The 23548-nt window shown below is 55.7% G+C and overlaps 1 protein-coding gene across 1 annotated transcript in view; it reads right to left on the bottom strand.

Annotated features, from left to right (window-relative positions):
• Nucleotides 1-42: 42 nt before the first annotated feature.
• LOC141077425 (hydrocephalus-inducing protein homolog) overlaps nucleotides 43-23548 on the bottom strand; it is a 73826-nt gene continuing 50320 nt past the window's right edge. The window contains exons 13-23 of the mRNA XM_073564355.1: nucleotides 19428-19663; nucleotides 10405-10505; nucleotides 10203-10338; nucleotides 9967-10131; nucleotides 9317-9469; nucleotides 7716-7954; nucleotides 6036-6276; nucleotides 5573-5938; nucleotides 577-878; nucleotides 405-464; nucleotides 43-316 (exon numbers count right to left, since the gene is read on the bottom strand). Coding sequence (XP_073420456.1) covers nucleotides 199-316; nucleotides 405-464; nucleotides 577-878; nucleotides 5573-5938; nucleotides 6036-6276; nucleotides 7716-7954; nucleotides 9317-9469; nucleotides 9967-10131; nucleotides 10203-10338; nucleotides 10405-10505; nucleotides 19428-19663 — 2117 coding nt within the window. The 3' untranslated portion in view covers nucleotides 43-198. The remainder of the gene's footprint in view (nucleotides 317-404; nucleotides 465-576; nucleotides 879-5572; nucleotides 5939-6035; nucleotides 6277-7715; nucleotides 7955-9316; nucleotides 9470-9966; nucleotides 10132-10202; nucleotides 10339-10404; nucleotides 10506-19427; nucleotides 19664-23548) is intronic.

The following is a 23548-nucleotide window of genomic DNA, read 5'->3' as shown; positions in this document are numbered from 1 at the left end:
CCAGCTGAGCGTGCACGAGGGGAGCAGGGGATAGAGCGGCAGACAGCTATCTAATGTGTGTAGCCTAAGGATAAGAGCTCATTCATACTTCTGTGCAAATCAGTGAGAGCATAGACTGCAATGCATGGCCTGGCTGCGGGTTTCCTGAGCAGAGCATGATCACCCTCAATCCACGGCCAGCCACGTATTGCAATCTGATCAGACCACGATCCACGGAGGAGACAGAAAAGAACAGGACCCTACCTCTGGCTGGGGGTCCAGAGTTTGGGTGCAGATCGCCAGGACAGGAGCTCTTGATTTGTGGGGTTCATGTTGCCTGGAGATTAGAAGGGGTCATTAGATGGTTTTATCACCCCCCAGGAGCGGACATTGTGAGTGCAGATCATGCATGTGGTGACTCCCACCTTCCAGATGGATCAGAGTCTTCTCCAGCACCTCCAGGATGGTCGCCAGGGTCCGGCAATCTGCAAAACAGAGTGGTCAGCACCAATCACTCCATATCCAGCAAAGAAGTCAGAGGAATAGAGGGAGAGCAGGTCCGGAGGAGCTAGATGGGGGCATCACCAGGGGCCTCACCTGCCCTCCGTCATGAAGGCCCAGCGGTACTGCACGGGCAGCGGGCTGACGTTGGTCACCTCCAGCTCTCGGGTCACCTCCGTATCATTGAGAATGCAGCCAAAGTGGATGTGAGATTCGGAGAAGTGGAGGTTGGGGAAGTGCACCTCCGCCTGCAGGGTGACGTGCTCCGTATGTGGGTGCTCAGCGAAGCTGATGGACAAAACCTCCTCCAGGACTCGGCTTTGGAGATCATCAATGAAAGTCGGGTCAAATCTAATGGTCAGCTCCACTTCTTCATTGGTGTCAAGGCGCAGAGGACTCTGGAGGGGAAACAGAAGCCACAACATTGTGGGGAAATGGCAGAAAACCCACCCGAACCCTTCCTGCTGCAGGACAGAAAAGCAGGAGGTGCCGGACATGAGCAATAAGCTGCAAAGGGAAGAGCAAAATTACAGAGCCGCCGCGCTCCCCCGACCTCTGTGCACGACCGAGTCCCGTGTGTCTGTGCCGTGAGCAGCGTGCCCCCGAGATCAGGACCTGAGACCGCCCTAGAGGCAGGGGGCACAGGCATTGACCAGGAGGAGCATTGATGCCTGGGGGCAGTTTGGAGGCACTGGTCCTGACTGGCAATGAGTTTTGGGGCACTGGTGCTGACTGGCAATGAGTTTTGGGGCACTGGTGCTGACTGGCAATGAGTTTTGGGAACTAGTGCTGACTGAGGGGAGTTTTGGGGCACTGGTGCTGACTGGCAATGAGTTTTGGGGCACTGGTGCTGACTGGCAATGAGTTTTGGGGAACTAGTGCTGACTGAGGGGAGTTTGGGGGCGCTGGTGCTGACTGAGGGGAGTTTTGGGGAACTAGTGCTGACTGAGGAGAGTTTTTGGGCGCTGGTGCTGACTGAGGGGAGTTTTGGGGCGCTGGTGCTGACTGAGGGGAGTTTTGGGGCCCTGGTGCTGACTGACGGTGAGATTTGGGGCCTGGTGCTGACTGACGGTGAGATTTGGGGCACTGGTGCTGACTGACGGTGAGATTTGGGGCACTGGTGCTGACTGACGGTGAGATTTGGGGCACTGGTGCTGACTGAGGGGAGTTTTGAGGCACTGGTGCTGACAGTGAGATTTGGGGCCCTGGTGCTGACTGACGGAGAGATTTGGGGCACTGGTGCTGACTGACGGTGAGATTTGGGGCCCTGGTGCTGACTGACGGAGAGATTTGGGGCACTGGTGCTGACTGACGGTGAGATTTGGGGCACTGGTGCTGACTGACGGTGAGATTTGGGGAACTGGTGCTGACTGAGGGGAGTTTTGAGGCACTGGTGCTGACTGACGGTGAGTTTTTGGGCACTGGTGCTGACTGACAGTGAGATTTGGGGCCCTGGTGCTGACTGACAGTGAGATTTGGGGAACTGGTGCTGACTGTCGGTGAGATTTGGGGCACTGCTGCTGACTGACGGTGAGATTTGGGGCACTGGTGCTGACTGACGGTGAGATTTGGGGCACTGCTGCTGACTGACAGTGAGATTTGGGGCACTGCTGCTGACTGACGGTGAGATTTGGGGCACTGCTGCTGACTGACAGTGAGATTTGGGGCACTGCTGCTGACTGACGGTGAGATTTGGGGCACTGCTGCTGACTGACGGTGAGTTTTTGGGCACTGGTGCTGACTGACAGTGAGATTTGGAGCCCTGGTGCTGACTCACAGTGAGATTTGGGGCACTGGTGCTGACTGACGGTGAGATTTGGGGCACTGGTGCTGACTGACGGTGAGATTTGGGGCACTGGTGCTGACTGACGGTGAGATTTGGGGCACTGCTGCTGACTGACGGTGAGATTTGGGGCACTGGTGCTGACTGACGGTGAGATTTGGGGCACTGGTGCTGACTGACGGTGAGATTTGGGGCACTGGTGCTGACTGACGGTGAGATTTGGGGCACTGGTGCTGACAGTGAGATTTGGGGCACTGGTGCTGACTGACGGTGAGATTTGGGGCACTGGTGCTGACAGTGAGATTTGGGGCACTGGTGCTGACTGACGGTGAGATTTGGGGCACTGGTGCTGACTGACGGTGAGATTTGGGGCACTGGTGCTGACTGACGGTGAGATTTGGGGCATTGGTGCTGACTGACGGTGAGATTTGGGGCATTGGTGCTGACTGAAGGTGAGATTTGGGGCACTGGTGCTGACAGTGAGATTTGGGGCACTGGTGCTGACTGACACTGAGATTTGGGGCACTGGTGCTGACTGACGGTGAGATTTGGGGCACTGGTGCTGACTGACGGAGAGATTTGGGGCACTGGTGCTGACAGTGAGATTTGGGGCACTGGTGCTGACTGATGGTGAGATTTAGGGCACTGGTGCTCACTGATGGTGAGTTTTGGGGTGCTGGTGCTGATTGGGGGAGTTTTGGGGCACAATGGTGCTGACTGACGGTGAGATTTGGGGCACTGGTGCTCACTGACGGTGAGATTTGGGGCACTGGTGCTGACTGACGGTGAGTTTTGGGGCGCTGGTGCTGACTGGCAATGAGTTTTGGCAACTAGTGCTGACTGAGGGGAGTTTTGGGGCACTGGTGCTGACTGGCAATGAGTTTTGGGGCACTGGTGCTGACTGGCAATGTGTTTTGGGGAACTAGTGCTGACTGAGGGGAGTTTTTGGGCGCTGGTGCTGACTGAGGGGAGTTTTGGGGTGCTGGTGCTGACTGAGGGGAGTTTTGGGGCCCTGGTGCTGACTGACGGTGAGATTTGGGGCACTGGTGCTGACTGACGGTGAGATTTGGGGCACTGGTGCTGACTAAGGGGAGTTTTGAGGCACTGGTGCTGACTGACGGTGAGTTTTTGGGCACTGGTGCTGACTGACAGTGAGATTTGGGGCACTGGTGCTGACTGACGGTGAGATTTGGGGCACTGCTGCTGACTGACGGTGAGATTTGGGGCACTGGTGCTGACTGACGGTGAGATTTGGGGCACTGGTGCTGACTGACAGTGAGATTTGGGGCACTGGTGCTGACTGACAGTGAGATTTGGGGCACTGGTGCTGACTGACGGTGAGATTTGGGGCACTGCTGCTGACTGACGGTGAGATTTGGGGCACTGGTGCTGACTGACGGTGAGATTTGGGGCACTGGTGCTGACTGACGGTGAGATTTGGGGCACTGGTGCTGACTGAGGGGAGTTTTGAGGCACTGGTGCTGACTGACGGTGAGTTTTTGGGCACTGGTGCTGACTGACAGTGAGACTTGGGGCACTGGTGCTGACTGACGGTGAGATTTGGGGCACTGGTGCTGACTGACGGTGAGATTTGGGGCCCTGGTGCTGACTGACGGTGAGATTTGGGGCACTGGTGCTGACTGACAGTGAGATTTGGGGCACTGGTGCTGACAGTGAGATTTGGGGCACTGGTGCTGACTGACGGTGAGATTTGGGGCACTGGTGCTGACTGGTGGTGAGTTTTGGGGCACTGGTGCTGATTGGGGGAGTTTTGGGGCACTGGTGCTGACTGACGGTGAGATTTGGGGCCCTGGTGCTGACTGAGGGGAGTTTTGGGGCCCTGGTGCTGACTGACGGTGAGTTTTGCGGCACTGCTGCTGACTGACAGTGAGTTTTGCGGCACTGCTGCTGACTGACAGTGAGATTTGGGGCACTGGTGCTGACTGACGGTGAGATTTGGGGCACTGGTGCTGACTGACGGTGAGATCTGGGGCACTGGTGCTGACTAACGGTGAGATTTGGGGCACTGGTGCTGACAGTGAGATTTGGGGCACTGGTGCTGACTGACGGTGAGATTTGGGGCACTGGTGCTGACTGACGGTGAGATTTTGGGGCACTGGTGCTCACTGACGGTGAGATTTGGGGCACTGGTGCTGACTGGTGGTGAGTTTTGGGGCACTGGTGCTGATTGGGGGAGTTTTGGGGCACTGGTGCTGACTGACGGTGAGATTTGGGGCACTGGTGCTCACTGACGGTGAGATTTGGGGCACTGGTGCTGACTGACGGTGAGATTTGGGGCACTGGTGCTGACAGTGAGATTTGGGGCACTGGTGCTGACTGACGGTGAGATTTGGGGCACTGGTGCTGACTGACGGTGAGATTTTGGGGCACTGGTGCTCACTGACGGTGAGATTTGGGGCACTGGTGCTGACTGGTGGTGAGTTTTGGGGCACTGGTGCTGATTGGGGGAGTTTTAGGGCACTGGTGCTGACTGACGGTGAGATTTGGGGCACTGGTGCTCACTGACGGTGAGATTTGGGGCACTGGTGCTGACTGACAGTGAGTTTTGGGCCACTGGTGCCGACTGACGGTGAGATTTGGGGCACTGGTGCTGACTGGTGGTGAGTTTTGGGGCACTGGTGCTGACTGGTGGTGAGTTTTGGGGCACTGGTACTGATTGGGGGAGTTTTGGGGCACTGGTGCGTTTTGGGAGAGTTTTGGGGTGCTGGTGCTGAATGCTGGTTAGGGGGGCTCCTACCTGTGTACAATGAAAATGCACAAAAAAGAGAAGTGAGGAAAGTTGCTTTCTCTCCTCTGTGTAAGGAGACTCAGCTACAGTACTGCTGGACACTAATGCTGGGCACTACTGTTGAGCATTACTGCTAGGCACTACTGCCGGGGACTACTGTTGAGCACTACTGCCGGGGACTAATGTTGAGCACTACTGCCGGGGAATACTTTTGAGCACTACTGCTGGGCACTACTGCCGGGGACTACTGTTGAGCACTACTGCCGGGCACTACTGTTGAGCACTACTGCTAGGCACTAATGCCGGGGACTACTGTTGAGCACTACTGCCGGGCACTACTGTTGAGCACTACTGCTAGGCACTACTGCCGGGGACTACTGTTGAGCACTACTGCCGGGCACTACTGTTGAGCACTACTGCTAGGCACTACTGCCGGGGACTACTGTTGAGCACTACTGCCGGGCACTACTCTTGAGCACTACTGCTAGGCACTACTGCCGGGGACTACTGTTGAGCACTACTGCCGGGGACTACTGTTGAGCACTACTGCTGGGCACTACCTCCTCATCCTCCTCCTGGACGGCACCGCTGTGGCAGAAGGAGAACGGAGGCTTCAGGGAGAGGAGGATTGTCAGAGGCAGTGAGGACACATTTCTCAGGGTCACAGACTCGCACTTCTCCTTTAGCTCTTCTTCTGGTAGCTGAAAAGGCACAGGACATGGCAAGTGACCGAGGAGCACTCGGTGGTGGAGGCTGGCTGATAGCCGCGGGCAGTGTCTCACCTTCTCCACGTAGAAGTGCAGCCTCTGCTTGGACAGATGAAGCACAGGAGCAATGAACTCACAGATCACATCGGCCACCAGGATTTTTTCCTTCCCAGACTGTTTTCCTATAATGGCCTGCCCCACCAGCCGCTCCTTCACCATCTGCAACACAAGAGGTGACACAGGGACAATCCCCGAACAGACCGAGTACCATGTGCGCCCCGGTGCACTGATGGCTGCTGCCACCACTACTGCTCACCTTTGGGGTGGTGGAGGATCCCTCTAGCACCACATCAATGCTCTGCCCCGGATTCAGCTCCATTCGTGATGGGAGCATTCTGAACACGGGGCCCTGGGGCTCAGGATTAGGGGCCCCGGGTTTAAGGCTAGGAAGGTGCTGTCTTTTGCTGAACTGAGGGAATCCCTCTGTCATCCAGTACAGCTGGTGAGTGCGACGCCCGCAGTTCGTCATGGTGAAGTGGTAGCAGCAGGGACCGGCACTGCATGAAGATGAGGACAGAGGTGCATTACATAGCAGCACGTTGGTAGGAACTTTGCACACAGCCTGCGCCTCATCTACAGGCACCAACGCTGCGGCCACCGCGGCAGAAGAGGACACAGCACAGCTGGGACCAGAAATACAGAGATGGTGAAGGATGTCCATCACAAGCCGTTATGTAATAGGAGTCAGGGTGTGCGGTGAGGGTCTCGGGGTGACCATCATCTGCTCGGTGTTGCAGAAAAGCGGGCAGGGTCACGCTGCTCTAGGGTTACGCTCTCGGCAGCTTCTTGAGTTACGGCCGGGAGCTCGGATGAAGTTACGCTGGTGTTCTCTTCCACGGCTGCCATTATACTCGGCAGGGTGCAGGACAAAGACGATGACAAGGAGCAGCAGCGGGAGACTGGCAGCGGCATGTACCAGGGGCTGGTTCACCGCCGCCGTGCCCGCCAGCATCATTCATGGCCAGCGAGGGTCAGGTTCAGTGGCACCTAATACTGGCATTATGTTCCCATCGACTAAAGCTTTGACCAAACACAAAGGCTCCGGTGTCACTGACATCCCCGAACAATAGAGCAAGCAGCCAAGCTAGGAAAGTGACCCAGCGCCGCCCCCTACCCACCATCAGAGCTGGACCCCCACCACAAACTTTCCACTGACACCAGACGCTGCATCTCCATGAACACTGCAGAGAGGTGAGGACACGTGACCCCGTCATCATGGGTGCAGCTGGCGAGCAGCCATGTACAACATGGCGGCCGGCGGACAGCTCGGCTCCTCCTCATAGTATGTCAGTCTAGTTACAGGACGTACAGGGCCGGTGCTACCACATTATCTCACCATGTCCACAGCCGAAAGCAACAACCATCTACCATGTGATCACTTCAGCAGGCGAGAGGCAGCAGCACAACGAGGGGCAGCAGCAAGATGAGGGACAGCAGAATAAGGAGCAGCAGCGGGAGATGGACTGCAGCATGACAAGGGGAAGCAACAGGAGAGGGGCATCAGCAAGACGAGGGGCAGCAGCAGGAGAGGGGCAGCGGGTGAGGATCAGCAGCAGGTGAGGGGCAGCAGCACAGCAGGCAGCAGCGAGGGGCAGCAGAATAAGGAGCAGCAGCGGGCGAGGGGCAGCAGCAGGCGAAGGGCAGCATCAGGCAAGGGGCAGCAGAACAACAGGAAGCAGTGAGGCGAGGGGCATCAGCAGGCGACGGGCAGCAGCGAGGAGAGGGGTAGCATCGGACAAAGGGCAGCAGCAAGTCGAGGGGCAGCAGAATTGTGCTAGTCTATTTCTCTCTGTGTCAGTCTGTCTCTCTGTTGGACTGTCTATGTCTGTCTCTCTCTGTGTCAGTCTGTCTGTCTCTATCAGTCTGTCTCCCTCTCTGTCTGTCTCTCTGTCCCTATGTCTCAGCTTATCGTTCCTAGATCACTGGGTCCATGTACCTGAAATGTGCCCCCAGATTCACCACTGGAGCGAGTGGCCGGTCAGTGACGATGGTGGTCCCGGTGCCCACAGCAAACACTGGGATCAGATTGGTGCTGCTGTCCGTGATGAGCAGCTGGACGGTATCTCTGAAGGCCAGGGTGTCATCCAGAAAGGCCACAAGAGTCAGATGGACCTCACCTTCTGGAGGAACTTCCCCACAGCTCGGCTCTACTCGCCATAAAGAGCGTTTCCGCGTCTGTGAAGAAGACAAATAAGACTGTTGACTCCTGGCAAGTGAGAGGCATTGAGCCGAGAGAAGTGAGCACATGAATGAGGGAGTCACAGAGACACATGACAAACCGAGGAGCAGGATTGGGAAGGGGGTGACAGGACATTGAGGGGCGGGATGGGGGTGACAGGACACCCACGGGCAGGATGGGGGGTGACGGAGACACCGGGGCACAGGATGGGGGTGATTAGAACACCAAGGGGCAGGATGGGGGTGATAAGAAAACTGAGGGGCAGGATGGAGGTGACAATGACACCAAGGGATGTGGATGACGGGACACCGAAGGGCAGGATGGGAGTGACGGGACACCAAGGGGAAGGATGAGAGTGATGGGAACACCGAGGTGCAGGATGGGGGTGACGAGGACACCGAGGGGAAGGATGAGGGTGACAGACACCGAGGAGAAGGATGGGGGTGACTGGGACACAGAGGGGAAGGATTAGGGTGATGAGAATACCGTGGGGCAGGATGGGGGTGACGAGGACACCGAGGGGAAGGATGAGGGTGACAGACACCAAGGAGAAGGATGGGGTGACTGGGACACAGAGGGGAAGGATTAGGGTGATGAGAATACCGTGGGGCAGGATGAGGGTGACGAGGACAGAGAGGGACAGGATAGGAGTGATGAGGACACCGAGTGACGAGGACACCGAGGGGCAGGATGTGGGTGACGAGGACACCGAGAGGCAGGATGAGGGTGACGAGGACACAGAGAGGCAAGATGAGGGTGACGAGGACACCGAGAGGCAAGATGAGGGTGACTAGAACACCAAAGGGGAAGGATGAGGGTGTCGGGGACACCGAGGGGCAGGATGAGGGTGACGAGAACACCGAGGCGTATGATGACGGTGACAAGAACACCGAAGGGCAGGATGAGGGTGACAAGAACATCAAGGGGCAGGATGGGGTGACGAGAACACTGATTGGCAGAATGGGGGGTGATAAGGACACCGAGGGTTCGGATGGGGGTGACGGGGATACTGAGGGGTAGGATGGGGGTGATGGTATGGTATGGATTCTGTGACAGGATACAGTTTTGTTAAGCATGCATGACGGGGTTCTGAGGTTCCGGATATTTTCCACTAGAGACTATTCATTGATGATGGTAGTTAGCTCTCATTATTGGGGTCTGCGGCTTCATTGCCGGGGTATCGATCAGTCTCCATTGGAACTCAAAAAGCAGAAAAGAAGTCCCATCAGGAGTCAGTAAGAATGGGGCAATCACTACTCTGTATTCATTCACGAAGGGCAGAGGTAGGTATACAGAGAAGTGACCGATCTGCATAATGTCAGGTTGTCCTTGACCGGTCCCCCTGGTTCTGCACCTACCATAGTGGCGTGGAAGCGAGCGGGGATCTGAGACTGGTTACATAGACGAACTGTTCTTAAAACATCTGTGAGAACTGGAATATCCCCAAAATCCACCTCACTAGGATCAACATGGACGACGGGCCCCTCCCCGATGCACAGCAGACGGACGTCCTATGAAAGATAAGATGTGTGAGAAACAGCCCAGCATCAGTAACAGAAGCGGCTACAGCAACCAGAGAGGAGAAACTGGGCTGGAGACCCCCACTCAGGACTGTCAAGCTACCTCGTATCCAGTGCAGTGTGATTATCCTCAGAGCTTCCACCAGACTCACACAGCATATACCAGGAGTCACCATCCTGCACCCCCCGACCAGAGTGACCAAAATAGTAATGGTGGCCTCCAGACTTCATGTATGAACAGAACAAGAACCAGACGAGAGGACTCACACTACTGGACGCCATAGTGGAGGTCTGCGCACTCGGCTGTGCTCTGCATTGTGCTGCACCGATTACCCAGTCTGGGGCTCGACACCGATTACCCGCTCTGGCGGTACATAGCATAGTATGTATTGAGGGGGCTCTTGGGAATGGAGACGTGGGGTTCCCCCATATTAAAGAGGTGGGCACTGCTGGGGAATGGTATGGGGCAGGAATGGTGGCAGCGGTACCAGTGGTGGCTGGGGGCTTCCATACACAGCAGTGTGAGCCCTCGCGCTCAGCTCCCCGGTCCGCTGGGCTCGCAGCACTATCGGGATGTCCACGCTGCCGTGTGCTTCTATGATCCCCCGTGGCTGCGGGCTGTCATACAAGACCCCACAGGAAGAGTCGGACCCCTGTAAAGATGAAGTGGCAGCTGATCAGTTACTTCCACAAGGATCAGTTACAGCGGAGGGCGAGGACGTACCTGCGGCAGGAAGACATAACATCCCCGAAGGCCACTGGGATTGCGCAGGGTCACGGTCCGTTCATATGGGAATCCCAGGAAGCAGCGATTATATGTGACGGCAATGTTCTCCAGAAATAGTGGTGGCACCAGGCACCTGGGCACGAGATGACGTCAGCACCCACACAAGGGGGGGGACACATATGGCACATGCCCAAATTACCTGCCCGTCACTGGTAAAGCCAAGACCTCCTCTCCGATGCCGTCCACGTCTACCACCAGGGCCAGCTCGTACTTCTTCACCGTGTTGGAGCAGAGGGTGACCTAGAATATAAAGCCAAACCTGGAGCTGAGGCCAGAAGACACCAGCGGCCATGGAGGCGGTGACACCCAATTCACCAGGACGCCACATTAAGTGTTCGGCACCTGATACAAGACAAGGATGAACAGAGAAGCCTCCTGTATGTATCGCCACAGAGGATGGGACGATCTGCTGACTACTACACCCCACAGAGGACAGGACGATCCGCTGACTAATATACTTCACAGAGGATGGGACGATCCGCTGCCTACTACACCCCACAGAGGACGGGACGATCCGCTGACTACTACACCTCACAGAAGATGGGACGATCCGCTGACTACTACACCTCACAGAGGATGGGACGATCCGCTGACTAATATACTTCACAGAGGATGGGACGATCCGCTGCCTACTACACCCCACAGAGGACGGGACGATCCGCTGACTACTACACCTCACAGAAGATGGGACGATCCGCTGACTACTACACCTCACAGAGGATGGGACGATCCGCTGACTACTACACCCCACAGAGGACGGGACGATCCGCTGACTAATATACTTCACAGAGGATGGGACGATCCGCTGCCTACTACACCCCACAGAGGATGGGATGATCCGCTGCCTACTACACCCCACAGAGGATGGGACGATCCGCTGACTACACCCCACAGAGGATGGGACGATCCGCTGACTACTACACCCCACAGAGGATGGGACGTTCCGCTGACTACTACACCCCACAGAGGACGGGACGATCCGCTGCCTACACCCCACAGAGGATGGGACGATCCGCTGCCTACTACACCCCACAGAGGATGGGACGTTCCGCTGACTACACCTCACAGAGGACAGGACGATCCGCTGACTACTACACCTCACAGAGGACAGGACGATCCGCTGACTACTACACCCCACAGAGGACAGGACGATCCGCTGACTAATATACTTCACAGAGGACAGGACGATCCGCTGACTACTACACCCCACAGAGGATGGGACGATCCGCTGACTACTATACCCCACAGAAGATGGGACGATCTGCTGACTACTACACCCCACAGAGGATGGGACGATCCGCTGCCTACTACACCCCACAGAGGACGGGACGATCCGCTGACTAATATACTTCACAGAGGATGGGACGATCCGCTGACTACTACACCCCACAGAGGACAGGACGATCCGCTGACTAATATACTTCACAGAGGATGGGACGATCCGCTGCCTACTACACCTCACAGAGGATGGGACGATCCGCTGCCTACTACACCCCACAGAGGACGGGACGTTCCGCTGACTAATATACCTCACAGAGGATGGGACGATCCGCTGACTACTACACCCCACAGAGGACAGGACGATCCGCTGACTAATATACTTCACAGAGGATGGGACGATCCGCTGCCTACTACACCTCACAGAGGACGGGACGATCCGCTGACTACTACACCTCACAGAAGATGGGACGATCCGCTGACTACTACACCTCACAGAGGACGGGACGATCCGCTGACTACTACACCTCACAGAAGATGGGACGATCCGCTGACTACTACACCTCACAGAGGACGGGACGATCCGCTGACTACTACACCCCACAGAGGACAGGACGATCCGCTGACTACTACACCCCACAGAGGACGGGACGATCCGCTGACTAATATACTTCACAGAGGATGGGACGATCTGCTGCCTACTACACCCCACAGAGGATGGGACGATCCGCTGACTATTACACCTCACAGAGGACAGGACGATCCGCTGACTACTACACCTCACAGAGGATGGGACGATCCGCTGACTACACCCCACAGAGGATGGGACGATCCGCTGACTACACCCCACAGAGGACAGGACGATCCGCTGACTACTACACCCCACAGAGGACGGGACGATCCGCTGACTAATATACCTCACAGAGGATGGGACGATCCGCTGACTAATATACCTCACAGAGGATGGGACGATCCGCTGACTACTACACCTCACAGAAGATGGGACGATCCGCTGACTACTACACCTCACAGAGGACGGGACGGTCCGCTGACTACTACACCTCACAGAGGACGGGACGGTCCGCTGACTACTACACCTCACAGAGGATGGGACGATCCGCTGCCTACTACACCCCACAGAGGACGGGACGATCCGCTGACTACTACACCTCACAGAGGACTGGACGATCCGCTGACTACACCTCACAGAGGACTGGACGATCCGCTGACTACACCTCACAGAGGACGGGACGATCCGCTGACTACTACACCTCACAGAAGATGGGTCGATCCACTGACTACACCCCACAGAGGACGGGACGATCCGCTGACTAATATTCTTCACAGAGGACGGGACGATCCGCTGACTAATATACCTCACAGAGGATGGGACGATCCGCTGCCTACTACACCCCACAGAGGACGGGACGATCCGCTAATATACCTCACAGAGGATGGGACGATCCGCTGACTACACCTCACAGAGGACAGGACGATCCGCTGACTAATATACTTCACAGAGGATGGGACGATCCGCTGCCTACTACACCCCACAGAGGATGGGACGATCCGCTGCCTACTACACCCCACAGAGGATGGGACGATCCGCTGACTACTACACCCCACAGAGGATGGGACGATCCGCTGACTACTACACCCCACAGAGGATGGGACGATCCGCTGCCTACTACACCCCACAGAGGATGGAACGTTCTGCTGACTACTACACCTCACAGAGGACAGGACGATCTGCTGACTACTACACCCCACAGAGGATGGGACGATCCGCTGACTACTACACCCCACAGAGGATGGAACGTTCCGCTGACTACTACACCTCACAGAGGACAGGACGATCCGCTGACTACTACACCCCACAGAGGACGGGACGATCCGCTGACTAATATACCTCACAGAGGATTGGACGATCCGCTGACTAATATACCTCACAGAGGATGGGACGATCCGCTGCCTACTACACCCCACAGAGGATGGGACGTTCCGCTGACTACTACACCTCACAGAGGATGGGACGATCCGCTGACTACTACACCTCACAGAGGACAGGACGATCCGCTGACTACACCTCACAGAGGACAGGACGATCCGCTGACTACACCTCACAGAGGACAGGACGATCCGCTGACTACTATACCTCACAGAGGACAGGACGATCCGCTGACTACACCTCACAGAGGATGGGACGATCCGCTGACTACACCCCACAGAGGACAGGACGATCCGCTGACTACTACACCCCACAGAGGACGGGACGATCCGCTGACTAATATACCTCACAGAGGATGGGACGATCCGCTGACTAATATACCTCACAGAGGATGGGACGATCCGCTGCCTACTACACCCCACAGAGGATGGGACGTTCCGCTGACTACTACACCTCACAGAGGACAGGACGATCCGCTGACTACTACACCTCACAGAGGACTGGACGATCCGCTGACTACACCCCACAGAGGACGGGACGATCCGCTGACTAATATACTTCACGGAGGATGGGACGATCCGCTGCCTACTACACCTCACAGAGAACGAGGCAATCCACTGACTAATATACCTCACGGAGGATGGGACGATCTGCTGACTACACCCCACAGAGGACGGGACGATCCGCTGACTAATATACCTCACAGAGGATGGGACGATCCGCTGCCTACTACACCTCACAGAGGACAGGACGATCCGCTGACTACACCCCACAGAGGATGGGACGATCCGCTGACTACTACACCTCACGGAGGATGGGACGATCCGCTGCCTACTACACCTCACAGAGAACGAGGCAACCCGCTGACTAATATACCTCACGGAGGATGGGACGATCCGCTGACTACACCCCACAGAGGAAGGGACGATCCGCTGACTAATATACCTCACAGAGGACGGGACGATCCGCTGACTACTACACCTCACAGAGGACAGGACGATCCGCTGACTACTACACCCCACAGAGGACGGGACGATCCGCTGACTAATATACCTCACAGAGGATGGGACGATCCGCTGACTAATATACCTCACAGAGGATGGGACGATCCGCTGCCTACTACACCCCACAGAGGATGGGACGTTCCGCTGACTACTACACCTCACAGAGGACAGGACGATCCGCTGACTACTACACCTCACAGAGGACTGGACGATCCGCTGACTACACCCCACAGAGGACGGGACGATCCGCTGACTAATATACTTCACGGAGGATGGGACGATCCGCTGCCTACTACACCTCACAGAGAACGAGGCAATCCGCTGACTAATATACCTCACGGAGGATGGGACGATCTGCTGACTACACCCCACAGAGGACGGGACGATCCGCTGACTAATATACCTCACAGAGGATGGGACGATCCGCTGCCTACTACACCTCACAGAGGACAGGACGATCCGCTGACTACACCCCACAGAGGATGGGACGATCCGCTGACTACTACACCTCACGGAGGATGGGACGATCCGCTGCCTACTACACCTCACAGAGAACGAGGCAACCCGCTGACTAATATACCTCACGGAGGATGGGACGATCCGCTGACTACACCCCACAGAGGACGGGACGATCCGCTGACTAATATACCTCACAGAGGATGGGACGATCCGCTGACTACTACACCTCACAGAGGACAGGACGATCCGCTGACTACACCCCACAGAGGATGGGACGATCCGCTGACTACTACACCTCACGGAGGATGGGACGATCCGCTGCCTACTACACCTCACAGAGAACGAGGCAATCCGCTGACTAATATACCTCACGGAGGATAAGACGATCCGCTGACTACACCCCACAGAGGACGGGACGATCCGCTGACTAATATACCTCACAGAGGATGGGACGATCCGCTGCCTACTACACCTCACAGAGGATGGGACGATCCGCTACTACACCTCACAGAGGACAGGACGATCCGCTGACTACTACACCCCACAGAGGACGGGACGATCCGCTGACTAATATACCTCACAGAGGATGGGACGATCCGCTGACTACTACACCTCACAGAGGACTGGACGATCCGCTGACTACACCCTACAGAGGACGGGGCGATCCGCTGACTAATATACCTCACGGAGGATGGGACGATCCGCTGCCTACTACACCTCACAGAGGACTGGACGATCCGCTGACTACTACACCTCACATAGGATGAGGTGATCCGCTGACTAATATACCTCACGGAGGATGGGACGATCCGCTGCCTACTACACCTCACAGAGGACAGGACGATCCGCTGACTAATATTCTTCACAGAGGACGGGACGATCCGCTGACTAATATACCTCACAGAGGATGGGACGATCCTCTGCCTACTACACCCCACAGAGGACGGGACGATCCGCTAATATACCTCACAGAGGATGGGACGATCCGCTGACTACACCTCACAGAGGACAGGATGATCCGCTGACTAATATACTTCACAGAGGATGGGACGATCCGCTGCCTACTACACCCCACAGAGGATGGGACGATCCGCTGCCTACTACACCCCACAGAGGATGGGACGATCCGCTGACTACTACACCCCACAGAGGATGGGACGATCCGCTGACTACTACACCCCACAGAGGATGGGACGATCCGCTGCCTACTACACCCCACAGAGGATGGAACGTTCCGCTGACTACTACACCTCACAGAGGACAGGACGATCCGCTGACTACTACACCCCACAGAGGATGGGACGATCCGCTGACTACTACACCCCACAGAGGATGGAACGTTCCGCTGACTACTACACCTCACAGAGGACAGGACGATCCGCTGACTACTACACCCCACAGAGGACGGGACGATCCGCTGACTAATATACCTCACAGAGGATTGGACGATCCGCTGACTAATATACCTCACAGAGGATGGGACGATCCGCTGCCTACTACACCCCACAGAGGATGGGACGTTCCGCTGACTACTACACCTCACAGAGGATGGGACGATCCGCTGACTACTACACCTCACAGAGGACAGGACGATCCGCTGACTACACCTCACAGAGGACAGGACGATCCGCTGACTACACCTCACAGAGGACAGGACGATCCGCTGACTACTATACCTCACAGAGGACAGGACGATCCGCTGACTACACCTCACAGAGGATGGGACGATCCGCTGACTACACCCCACAGAGGACAGGACGATCCGCTGACTACTACACCCCACAGAGGACGGGACGATCTGCTGACTAATATACCTCACAGAGGATGGGACGATCCGCTGACTAATATACCTCACAGAGGATGGGACGATCCGCTGCCTACTACACCCCACAGAGGATGGGACGTTCCGCTGACTACTACACCTCACAGAGGACAGGACGATCCGCTGACTACTACACCTCACAGAGGACTGGACGATCCGCTGACTACACCCCACAGAGGACGGGACGATCCGCTGACTAATATACTTCACGGAGGATGGGACGATCCGCTGCCTACTACACCTCACAGAGAACGAGGCAATCCGCTGACTAATATACCTCACGGAGGATGGGATGATCTGCTGACTACACCCCACAGAGGACGGGACGATCCGCTGACTAATATACCTCACAGAGGATGGGACGATCCGCTGCCTACTACACCTCACAGAGGACAGGACGATCCGCTGACTACACCCCACAGAGGATGGGACGATCCGCTGACTACTACACCTCACGGAGGATGGGACGATCCGCTGCCTACTACACCTCACAGAGAACGAGGCAACCCGCTGACTAATATACCTCACGGAGGATGGGACGATCCGCTGACTACACCCCACAGAGGACGGGACGATCCGCTGACTAATATACCTCACAGAGGATGGGACGATCCGCTGACTACTACACCTCACAGAGGACAGGACGATCCGCTGACTACTACACCCCACAGAGGACGGGACGATCCGCTGACTAATATACCTCACAGAGGATGGGACGATCCGCTGACTAATATACCTCACAGAGGATGGGACGATCCGCTGCCTACTACACCCCACAGAGGATGGGACGTTCCGCTGACTACTACACCTCACAGAGGACAGGACGATCCGCTGACTACTACACCTCACAGAGGACTGGACGATCCGCTGACTACACCCCACAGAGGACGGGACGATCCGCTGACTAATATACTTCACGGAGGATGGGACGATCCGCTGCCTACTACACCTCACAGAGAACGAGGCAATCCGCTGACTAATATACCTCACGGAGGATGGGACGATCTGCTGACTACACCCCACAGAGGACGGGACGATCCGCTGACTAATATACCTCACAGAGGATGGGACGATCCGCTGCCTACTACACCTCACAGAGGACAGGACGATCCGCTGACTACACCCCACAGAGGATGGGACGATCCGCTGACTACTACACCTCACGGAGGATGGGACGATCCGCTGCCTACTACACCTCACAGAGAACGAGGCAACCCGCTGACTAATATACCTCACGGAGCATGGGACGATCCGCTGACTACACCCCACAGAGGACGGGACGATCCGCTGACTAATATACCTCACAGAGGATGGGACGATCCGCTGACTACTACACCTCACAGAGGACAGGACGATCCGCTGACTACACCCCACAGAGGATGGGACGATCCGCTGACTACTACACTTCACGGAGGATGGGACGATCCGCTGCCTACTACACCTCACAGAGAACGAGGCAATCCGCTGACTAATATACCTCACGGAGGATAAGACGATCCGCTGACTACACCCCACAGAGGACGGGACGATCCGCTGACTAATATACCTCACAGAGGATGGGACGATCCGCTGCCTACTACACCTCACAGAGGATGGGACGATCCGCTGACTACTACACCTCATAGAGGACAGGACGATCCGCTGACTACTACACCCCACAGAGGACGGGACGATCCGCTGACTAATATACCTCACAGAGGATGGGACGATCCGCTGACTACTACACCTCACAGAGGACTGGACGATCCGCTGACTACACCCTACAGAGGACGGGGCGATCCGCTGACTAATATACCTCACGGAGGATGGGACGATCCGCTGCCTACTACACCTCACAGAGGACTGGACGATCCGCTGACTACTACACCTCACATAGGACGAGGTGATCCGCTGACTAATATACCTCACGGAGGATGGGACGATCCGCTGCCTACTACACCTCACAGAGGACAGGACGATCCGCTGACTACACCCCACAGAGGACGAGGCAATCCGCTGACTAATATACCTCACGGAGGATGGGACAATCCGCTGCCTACTACACATCACAGAAGATGGGACGATCCGCTGCCTACTACACCTCACAGAGGACGGGACGATCCGCTGACTACACCTCACAGAGAACGGGACGATCCGCTGCCTACTACACCTCACAGAGGACGGGACGATCCGCTGACTACTACACCCCACAGAGGACTGGACGATCCGCTGACTACACCCCACAGAGGATGGGACGATCCGCTGACTACTACACCTCACAGAAGATGGGACGATCGGCTGACTACTACACCTCACAGAGGATGGGACGATCCGCTGACTACTACACCTCACAGAAGATGGGACGATCCGCTGACTACTACACCTCACAGAGGACGGGACGGTCCGCTGACTACTACACCTCACAGAGGACGGGACGGTCCGCTGACTACTACACCTCATAGAGGACGGGACGGTCCGCTGACTACTACACCTCACAGAAGGTGGGACGATCCGCTGACTACTACAACTCACAGAGGGTGGGACGATCCGCTGACTACACCCCACAGAGGATGGGACGATCCGCTGACTACTACAGATGGCAGAGAGCTTTGCCTGGCAGAAAGCGGCCCGGGATGGCCGAGAGCGGTGTCAGACTGATGGCAGAAAGCGGGGCCCGGCTAATAGCAGAGAGAGGGGCCCAGCTGATGGCAGAAAGTGGTGCTCGCCTGTACCTCTATGTCCAGGAGGCCCTGGGAGCGGATGGTTCCTGTGGAAGGAGTAATGGTAAATTCCCGAGGTCTCCGGCCTCCATGCTGCTGTATCGTCCATGGTGAGGCCTGGTCTTCTAGGATGTGGCTGTGACTGGTGATGCTGGGCTCCCCGCTGCCATCTCCAGGGACCCGCAGACTGAAGCTCATGGGAACCAGAGATGTGTTATTTAGGGAACAGGAGAGAGTTTGTGGAAACCCTGGAAAAATCATCATTTCCATGTGAAAGTTTAAGAATAGGGCACGAGCATACATATATACACACCGCAGCACTGCATGTATCTGGCCATACGCGTAGAAAGGAAACCAGACATCACAGATCAAAAACTAATCAAAAATTCATCACTAATTAGGAGGTGGTCATTATCACAAGGGGAAAACAGGGATTTTTGTGATAAACTCACCGTAAAATCCTTTTCTCCGAGACGCTCATTGGGGGACACAGGTACTGTGGGTGTATGCTACTGCCGCCTGAAGGCTGACACTAAGTGAAAAAAAGAGGTTAGCTCCTCCTCCGTCATATACACCTTCGCCCTGATTGCAGGCGGAAACTAGTTTAGTGCAAAAGCAGTAGGAGAACAACAAAATCAGCCTTAATGCAAGTAACAATATGTCTAAAAAATAACCACCTCAATGTCAACGAAAATGCACATTAATTAAATAAACAAGAGCCAACTGGCTATCAGGGTGGGTGCTGTGTCCCCCAATGATCGTCTCGGAGAAAAGGATTTTATGGTGAGTTTATCACAAAAATCCCTGTTCCTCCTTCGCCTCATTGGGGACACAGGTACTGTGGGACATCCTAAAGCAGTCCCTGGGTGGGAAGTTGACTCACCGATCCAAGCTACATGCACCTCCTGTCTAAAGGTGCGCCACCATTGCTTGAAGAATCCTTCTACCTAGGCTCGCATCCGCTGAAGCCTGAGTATGGATATTGTAATGTTTGGCAAACGTGTGCATGCTGGACCAGGTTGCTGCCTTGCAAACCTGTTCCATCAAAGCCTGGTGCCGAAGCGCCCAAGAGGCGCCCACTGCCCAAGTAGAGTGCGCTCTGATCCCTGCTGGAACCGGCGCACCTCTGATGCGGTAGGACTCCTGACTAGTCAAACAAATCCATTTGGCTATGGTCGATTTCGAGGCAGCGAGTCCCTTCCTGCGCCCCTCGGGGAGCCCGATTAGCGTGTTTGTCGGCCGAAAGGGTGCCATCCGTGACACGTACCTCCTGAGGGCTCTTACCAGGTCCAACGTGTGAAGAGCTTTTTCCACGCGGTGTACCGGTGCTGGGCAGAATGAAGGCAAGATAATATCCTCATTAATGTGAAACGAGGAAACGACCTTTGGCAGAAAAGGGGGGAGCTGGTCTGAAAGCCACCTTATCCTTGTGGAAAGTGAGAAACGGGGCTTGGCAGGATAGAGCTGCCAGCTCCGAGACCCGCCTGATTGATGTTACCGCCACAAGAAACACTACCTTCCAGGAAAGGTATGACAAGGAGACATTCTCTAGCGGTTCAAATGGCGCTTCCTGCAGAACGCTTAGGACCAGGTTAAGGTCCCAGGCGTCCAGGGGCGCCCTATAGGGAGGTACCAAGTGGGAGACTCCCTGAATGAAAGTCTTTACCTGTAAATTGGCAGCAAGTCTGCGCTGGAACAGGACGGATAAAGCCGATATCTGTCTCCTGAAAGAGCTCGGGGCCAATCCTGAGTTTAGGCCAAACCGTAGAAAGGCCAAGATGTTGGGAATAGAGAATCGCAGCGGAGGAAAACCGCGGACTCGACACAAAGAAAAGAACACCTTCCAGGTGTGATGGTAAATCGCGCCGAGGTAGGCTTCCGGACGCTAACCATTGTAGCCACCACCTCGCGCCCAAGAATCCAAGATTCAACGGCCATGCCGTCAAACACAGGGCCCCTGAGCTCGGGTGCAAGATCGGGCCCTGGGAAAGTAGATCTGGGCGCTCTGGCAGTTGCCAAGGAACGTCGGCGAGCAGCTGCACAAGATCTGCGTACCACGCTCGATGAGGCCAGTCTGGGGCCAGCAGAATCGCTGAAATCCCCTCTGTTTTGATCTTCTTGATAGTAGAAACTGAAAGAAAAGGACGCAATAGGGTCTTACCCGAGAAAAATAAAGATATAAGACAATGATTTATACTCACCCTCTGCAGGAGAGTATCAGGCATAAAGGAACAAAGGTCAGCTTGCTGCACATCCAAATGACCACGCCGTGGCCATAAATCTTCAGATTCAAGCAGGGAATTTTTATGGAATAAACGTGCGCTACCAGACCATCACTCCTCACAAGTTGTGTGGTTAATACATTTATTTCCCTACGCGTTTCTTTGAAACGCGTAGGGAAATAAATGTATTAACCACACAACTTGTGAGGAGTGATGGTCTGGTAGTGCACGTTTATTCCATAAAAATTCCCTGCTTGAATCTCTTGATCTTCTTGATGACCCTTGGAAGTAGTGGCAGCGGGGGGAATAAGTATGGGAGCCGAAACTGGTTCCATGGCAGAACCAACGCATCCACGGCGATCGCCTGCAGGTCTCGGGACCGAGTGACAAACATGGGAACCTTGGCGTTCACCCTGGAGGCCATCAGGTCCACATCCGGTATTCCCCACCGTTGGCAACTCTGCTGGAAGACCTCGGGGTGCAGTGACCATTCCCGGACGCAAGACCCTGCCTGCTGAGGAAGTCTGCCGCCCAGTTCTACACGTCCGGGATGTGGACCGCCGATATCACCGAGTGGCTCCTTTCGGCCCAGTGAAGAACGTGCCCTACCTCGCGCATGGTTGCTCTGCTGCAGTTGCCCCCTTGATGATTTATGTAAGCCACCGCCGTGGCGTTGTCCAACTGAATCCGGACGGGGCGGCCTGCTAAAAGGTGCTGAAACTGTTGCAGAGCCAGCCAGATCGCTCGTATTTCCAACAAGTTGATCAGGAGGCATGCCTCCTACGGCGACCCCCGTCCCTGGGTCGTGTGGTGGCGAAAAACCACTCCTCAGCCGAGGAGGCTGGCATCGGTTGTGACTACCAACCAATGGTCTGGGGGAAAAGGTTTCCCCTGAAGCAGTGCGGAACTGACTGTCCACCACTCGAGTGACTGACTTGAGAGGACCACCGGCACCGGTGATCGAGCGTGAATGGGTTCTTGTCCCAGGATGACAAGAGGGCGTGCTGCAGGGGGCGAAGATGAAACTGGGCGAACGGGATCGCTTCCATCGCTGCCACCATTTTTCCTAGTATCCTCATCCCGAAAACGGATGTGAGGGACCGATCGGCGAAGCGTCCGGACTCCCTGCCGGAGCACTAGGGCTTTGTCTCGAGGGAGAATTACCAACTCTCAGCAGGTGTCGAAGATCATCCCTAAAAAGGCAATCCTCTGAGCTGGGACCAGGGATGATTTCTTCATGTTGACCAACCATCCTAAGTGGGAAAGAGACACCTTCCTCGCATGCCCGAATTGAAGGGCCCTTGACCAAGAGGTCGTCTAAGTAAGGCAAAAACGACTATGCCCCGAGAGTGCAGGATGGCCATAACGACTGCCATGAGTTTTGTGAACACTCTGGGGCGGTGGCTAGCCTGAAAGGCAGCGCTGCGAACTGGAAATGTAAACCGCTGATGGCGAAGCGTAGAAATCTTTGATGTGGAGGGGAAAATGGGGATGTGCAGGTAGGCGACCTGGATGTCGATAGAGGCCAAGTATTCTCCCTGCCCCATGGCCGATATAACTGAACGGAGAGACTCCATCCAGAAATGTCTGATCCTGATAAATTTGTTCAGGAGTTTAGGTCCAAAACAGGCCTGACCGTCCCGTCTTTCTTGGGGACCGCGAATAGGTTGGAATAGAAGCCCCGAGCCTTCTCGTGCTCTGATACGGGAATAATGACTCCGTTGTGCTGGAGTAATTCGATAGCTCCTAGCAGCGCCCTTGCCCGGGTCTCCCCTTTGGGAAGACGGGAGAGAAAGAACCGCTTTGGGGGGTACCTGACAAACTCTATCTTATACCCTGAGGATACCAGCTCTCTCACCCATGAGTCGTGTGCGACGGTGACCAAGAGTGGCGAACCAGAGTAGGCGGCCG

Source organism: Dendrobates tinctorius, unplaced genomic scaffold (genome assembly GCF_039654945.1).
Source record: "Dendrobates tinctorius isolate UK_male_01 unplaced genomic scaffold, ASM3965494v1 ptg000450l, whole genome shotgun sequence".
NCBI classification, from domain to species: Eukaryota; Metazoa; Chordata; class Amphibia; order Anura; family Dendrobatidae; genus Dendrobates; species Dendrobates tinctorius.
The sequence above is the reverse complement of the archived record's forward strand: the minus strand, read 5'-3'. Positions and strand labels throughout refer to the sequence as shown.